This window comes from Cebus imitator, unplaced genomic scaffold (genome assembly GCF_001604975.1).
Source record: "Cebus imitator isolate Cc_AM_T3 unplaced genomic scaffold, Cebus_imitator-1.0 Scaffold52, whole genome shotgun sequence".
Classification (NCBI taxonomy): Eukaryota; Metazoa; Chordata; class Mammalia; order Primates; family Cebidae; genus Cebus; species Cebus imitator.
In genome coordinates this window covers 1,229,822-1,235,523 of record NW_016107367.1, presented here as the reverse complement: position 1 = coordinate 1,235,523, position 5,702 = coordinate 1,229,822, and the positions used below count along the sequence as shown (strand labels likewise).

The 5,702-nt window shown below is 43.5% G+C and overlaps 1 protein-coding gene across 9 annotated transcripts in view; it reads left to right on the top strand.

Moving 5' to 3' along the window:
- WDR20 (WD repeat domain 20) overlaps window positions 1-5,702 on the top strand; it is an 85,136-nt gene that overhangs the window by 12,179 nt on the left and 67,255 nt on the right. Inside the window, exon 2 of one of the 9 annotated variants that reach the window (XM_037738302.1) lies at window positions 1,325-2,038. The exons of the other annotated variants lie outside the window; for them this stretch is intronic. Within the exon in view, the coding sequence (XP_037594230.1) occupies window positions 1,325-1,342 (18 nt within the window). The 3' untranslated portion in view covers window positions 1,343-2,038. Of the gene's footprint in view, window positions 1-1,324; window positions 2,039-5,702 lie in introns of those variants that run through there. 9 annotated transcript variants of the gene reach the window in all.

The following is a 5,702-nucleotide window of genomic DNA, read 5'->3' as shown; positions in this document are numbered from 1 at the left end:
ATTTTTGTATTTTTAGTAGAGATGGGGTTTCTCCATGTTGGTCAGGTTGGTCTCGAACTCTTGGCCTCAGGTGATCGCCTGCCTCGGTCCCCCAAAGTGCTGGGATTACCGGTGTGCGCCACCTTGCCCAGCTCTTACACCTTTGTTATTGAACATAAGCTTCCTGAGAGCACGAATAAACCTTTCTGTCTTAATCATCTTTGTATCCCCTGTTCGGTACCTAGAACAGTGTTTGGCTTGTTGCAGGCACAGAAATATTTGTTGAATGAATGAATAAATGATGACTTTGTTGCCTTTTTGTTTGTATGCTGTCCTTTATTATTGGTGAGAATGATAACTTCACAGTTTATAAAAGTGTTTATGTAGAGCACCTTAGTTGAGTTTAATGGGAGGGAAGGTCAGGCAGTCATTTATTGTTATTGTTCCTACTTTACGGAAGAAATAGATTCGAGGACGTGGATAATAATTGATAGGATTATTAATAATTGATAGGACAAAGACTTGTGACTTTGTCCAGCGTTTACTTCCTGCATTAAACTGAAGCTGCTATCCCAGCAGTTCTGAGTTTAAAATAGACCAACTCATGTTTGGAACCTTTTTAAAGGCTGAGATTGCTCCAACAGTGCATATTTTGCCTTTTGTATGATGATCTGTGTGACTTTGAGCAGGTTGCTTAACCTCTCAGAGCCTCAGGTTTCATTTTTGTAAATAGAAATGAGAATATCTGTCTTGTCTGCTTCACTGGTTTTTAGGATTAGTGAGATAATTATATAAAAGCTCTTTCAGAAATGGTAAGGTACTGTCAAATGTAAGATATTTTCTTTAGTTATACAAGGATATATCAAAGGGCTAGAACTGACTCTTTCTGCTATCTCTCACATGTGACTTGCTAATTGACTACTGTTTTCTTTCATCTGGAGCCCTGCAAGGAGAATGGGGAACTGGGTAAGAATAGGGAAAGGAGAGCAGCCTTAGAGACCGGAGAGAGATTACTGGGAGAGCAGTGTGGGGATTTTAAAAGGTTGAAGAGACTCTGGGGAGAAGGGAAAGCAGATAGAAGAGCTCAGCCTTTTCCAACCCTTTGTAGATGTGCAGACTATGTCTGCTCTATTAGACAGCATTCACTGATTAGGGCTCCTTAACCTGACTAGGATTTAGTGGGTAGCCTGAATGGTAAAAATATTTCACTTTTTTTTTTTTTTAAACTAACTTCTGACATTTAACATGTTCTTCAATTATGAATTTAGGCGACATCACAGTACTAACAGAACCTATGGCTATTAATGAAAATCGCAGATACTTTCTTTTTTTTTTTTTGAGACAGAGTCTCCCTGTCATCTAGGCTGGAGTGCAGTGGCATGATGTGGGCTCACTGCAGCGTCCACCCCCCAGGTTCAAATGATCTTCCCGCCTGACCTTCTCAAGTAGGTGGGTCTACATGATGAAGCTTGGCTAATTTTTAAATTTTCTTTCTTTCTTTTCTTTTCTTTTTTTTTCTTTCCTTTTTCTTGTGTGGAGACAAAGTCTCATTATATTGCCCAGGCTGGTGTTGAACTTGAACTCCTGGGCTCATGGGAACCTCCTGCCTTGGCCTCCCACAGTGTTGGAATAAGAGGCATGAGCCAGCACTCCTGGCCCACAGATATTTTCAGATCACATTGTGGTTGTTGCACATGTGTCAGGTATCATTTACACTCATCATTACTTTGACATTACCTTTAGATCTTGTTACTCCATATGTAATTAATAAATTTTTGAAAATTTATAGTTGTTTAGTATAATACAACTGTACTATAATGTAGGTTTTTGTTTGTTTGTTTGTTTGTAACAGGGTCTCATTGCAGTCTTGAACTCTTGGGCTCAAGTGATCTTTCTGCTCTGGCCTCCCAAAGTGATGGGATTATAGGTCTGAGCCACCGTGCCTGGCCACAGATTTCTTTTATAAACTTATGTACTTAAAAACTATTGGAGCCAGGTGTGGTGGCTCACACCTGTAATCCCAGCACTTTGGAAGGCTGAGGTCGGCCAATCATCTGAGGTCAGGAATTCAAGACCATACTGACCAACATGGTGAAACCCCATCTCCACTTAAAATACAAAAATTAGCTGGGTTTGGTTGCAGGCACCTGTAATCCCAGATACTCGGGATGCTGAGGCAGGAGAATCGCTTGAACCCGGAAGGCAGAGGTTGCAGTGAGCTGAGATCGCGCCATTGTGCTCCAGCCTGGGTGATAGAGCAAGACTCTGTCTCTAAATAAATAAATAGAATAAAAATTATTGGGGCCTAAGTGGGAGGGTTGTTTGAGGGTGGGAGTTTGAGACTAGCCTCGGCAACTCTGTGAGAACCCTATCACTGCAAAAAATTTTTAAAAATTGTCTGGGCGTTGTGGCACATGCCTGTTGTCACAGCTACTCAAGAGGCTGAGGTGGGAGGATCACTTGAGCCCAGGAGGTTGTAAAAATCATTGTAAGGAGCCTATGGCACAGAAAGTTTAAGCACCTTGCTTTAGCTAAGTCTTCACTTAACTTCTTTAGTATCACATGTGTGATTGAATATAAGAAGGGTAACTAGTTTCTCATGTCCTGTGAAGTGAAACTTTTAGCTCCATGAAGTGCTCTCTTGTGGTATTTTCACTCAGCAGTTGCTTATCTAGAGTTCTAAGCTGGCCATGCTTTTGCTTCATTTTTCTTCTTCCTGATCTTTTTGCTGCTGTAACTAGAGGGCAGAATACATGAACTACTCTACAAGGTGGACTCGGTTCAGATAATAGGTGATGACAATGTAACGTTTGCCTCAATTGCAGCAGGGACTTAGAGAAGCTTTAATAAGATGTCATTTGAATTCGGATGGTGGATCAGTTGAAAGGGGAGGGGATTCTAAACCTAGAGAATTAGCAGCTCAAGGCCTAAGAATGTGGTATTTGATGGCTCCTTCTGGGAGTATGAGCTGCAGTGTGAGGGCTGAAGCTTGTGCAAGGCTTGGGGAGGGTAGGATTATCTTCCTTAGTGGTGGTCATTTAAATGTTGGCTGTATCCTAGCCTCTTTTAGAATTCCTAGTATGATTTTTAAAATATGTTTTAAATGTATTTTCTTTTGGTACTATTTCCAAGGTAATGTCCTATGTTAGTATATTGTCCTTCCTTAGGGCTGAAGTCATCAGATTCTATCAGTGCTGTCTCTCATGGGGTGCCATCACCTCCCTTCCTTTCTCAATGCTTTCAGCCCTGCCTCACTGCTACTCTTTCACGCTTTACGCCTGTTCCAGTGCAGTAGTCAATCATGATAACTCCCCTTGTATACGGACTTGATCCCAATCTTGGCTAAATTGAATCCTCTGCCTACTGCACATCTGCATGTGCCCCCACATGTGGTTGGAGAATAGCACATCTGTGTTGCCCGAACACCCCTAAGATTCAGAACCATCACCTTGAAGGGGTATATGGCGCTGACAAGCACCACACTCACCCCACCCTTCTAGATGACAATTTTTTTTTTTTTTTTTTTAAGATGGAGTCTCACTTCATTGCCCAGGCTGGAATGCAGTGGTGTGATCTTGGCTCACTGCAACCTCTGTCTCCCAGGTTCAAGCGATTCTCCTACCTCAGCCTCCTGAGTAGCTGGGATTACAGGCATGCACCACCATGCCTGGCTAATTTTTGTATTTTTAGTAGACACTGGATTTCACCATGTTGGTTAGGCTGGTCTGAAGTCCTGACCTCGTGATCTGCCCGCCTTGGCCTCCCAAAGTGCTGAGATTACAGGTGTGAGCTACACATCTAGGTGTGAGCCTAGTTGACAGTTTTACAACTTTGTCCTCAGATCTTCAATAACCTTCTTCCCTATCCCTTATTCTTAGTTGATAACTGTACTTCTTATTTCACTTGGAATATTATAGTCAAAAGAGAATTTCTCCAGATTTCTACCTTGACATCTCAGCTCTGGCATCTGTACCAGATACCTTCCCTTGTATTGCTAAAGAACTCTGCCCCTGTCTAAAGTCACCTCCCCCACTCGCTTGCTAAATCCCACCTCATTTTGCCTAATCAGTATTCTGTTTCCTACACCATCAACTCTTCTCTCCCTACAAATGCGTTGCTGTTTCTCTCATTTTAAAACAGTTGGCGGGGAGAGACTCTTTCTGACACCCACTCATTTTCTTTCTTTTTAAGGCAGGGTCTCTCTCTGTCACCCAGATTGTAGTTTAGTGATGTGATCAGAGCTCACTGCAGCCTTAAACTCCTGCCCTCAAGAGATCCTCCCACCTCAAACTCCTGAGTCGCTGGGACTACAAACACACACCACCACACCCCTGGCAAATTTTTACGTTTTTCGTAGAGATGGAGTCTAACTATGTTGCACAGGCTGGTCTTGAACTCCTGGGCTCCAGTGATCCTCCTGTTTCATCCTCCCAAACTGTTGGGATTATAGGCATGTGCCACCGAGCCCGGCCCACCACTCATTTTCTATGGGTCATGTGCTGTGCCTCCAGTAGCTGCTGCCCCATTTCTTGGCTACTTCTTAGAGCAAAGCACCTCTAGTTGTTTAAATTGTCTCAACCCTCAAAGTGTGATCCACAGACCAGCATCATCAGCGGTCGCCTGGGAGCTTGTTGGAAGTGCAGAATATTGGCTCCATTTACTGAATTAAATCTGCAGTCTAAGATGACCCCCAGGTGATTCATGTACACACTAAAGTTGAAGAGGCACTTGTCTTTAGTAGCTTTCTTTGATTCTTTCACTGCCTCTTAAAACTTAATCCAGCTGGGTTTGGTGGTGCATGCCGGTAATCCCAACACTTTGGGAGGCTGAGGAGGCTCAGGAGTTCGAGATTAGCCTGACAACATAGTGAGACCTCATCTCTATTAAAATTAAAAAAATAATAATAATCTGGGAATAGTGGCATGTGCCTGTAGCTACTTGGAAGGCTGAGGTGGGAGGATCATTTGAGCTGGGGAGGCAGAGGTTGCACTGGACTGAGATCGAGCCACTGCACTCCATCTTGGGTGACAGAGCAAGATCCTGTCTAACCTTGATCCAGTTTTGGGAGGCTGAGGTGGGAAGATCACTTAAGTCCAGGAATTTCAGACCAGCCTGGGTAACATTGCGAGACCCTGTCTTTACAAAAAAATTAAAAATTAGCCAGGCATGGTGGTACATGTCTGTAGTCCTGCTACTTGGGAGGTTGAGGCTATAGGATGGTTTAAGCCTGGGAATTCGAGGCTTCAGTAAGCTATGATCATATCACTGTACTCCAGCCTGAGTAACAGAGCAAAACCCTGTCTCTAAAAACAAAAGGCTGGGCGCGGTGGCTCACACCTGTACTCCCAGCACTTTGGGTTGCCGAGGCGGGTGGATCATGAGGTCAGGAGTTCGAGACCAGCCTGGCCAAGATGGTGAAACCCCATCTCTACTAAAAATAAAAAACAAATTAGCTGGGCGTGGTGGCACGCACCTGTAGTCCCAGCTGCTCAGGAGGGCTGAGGCAGAAGAATTGCCTGAACCCAGGAGGTGGAGGTAGCAGTGAGCCAAGATTGTGCTGCTGCACTCCAGCCTAGGTGACAGAGTGAGACTCCGTCTCAAAAACAAAAACTTGAATGCAGTCAAATTATTTCTTCTTGCTGTTTTAAGTGTACAATTGAATGATTTTTAGTAATTTATTGAGTTGTACAACTATCTCTATAGTTTTAGAGCAGGAGAGATTT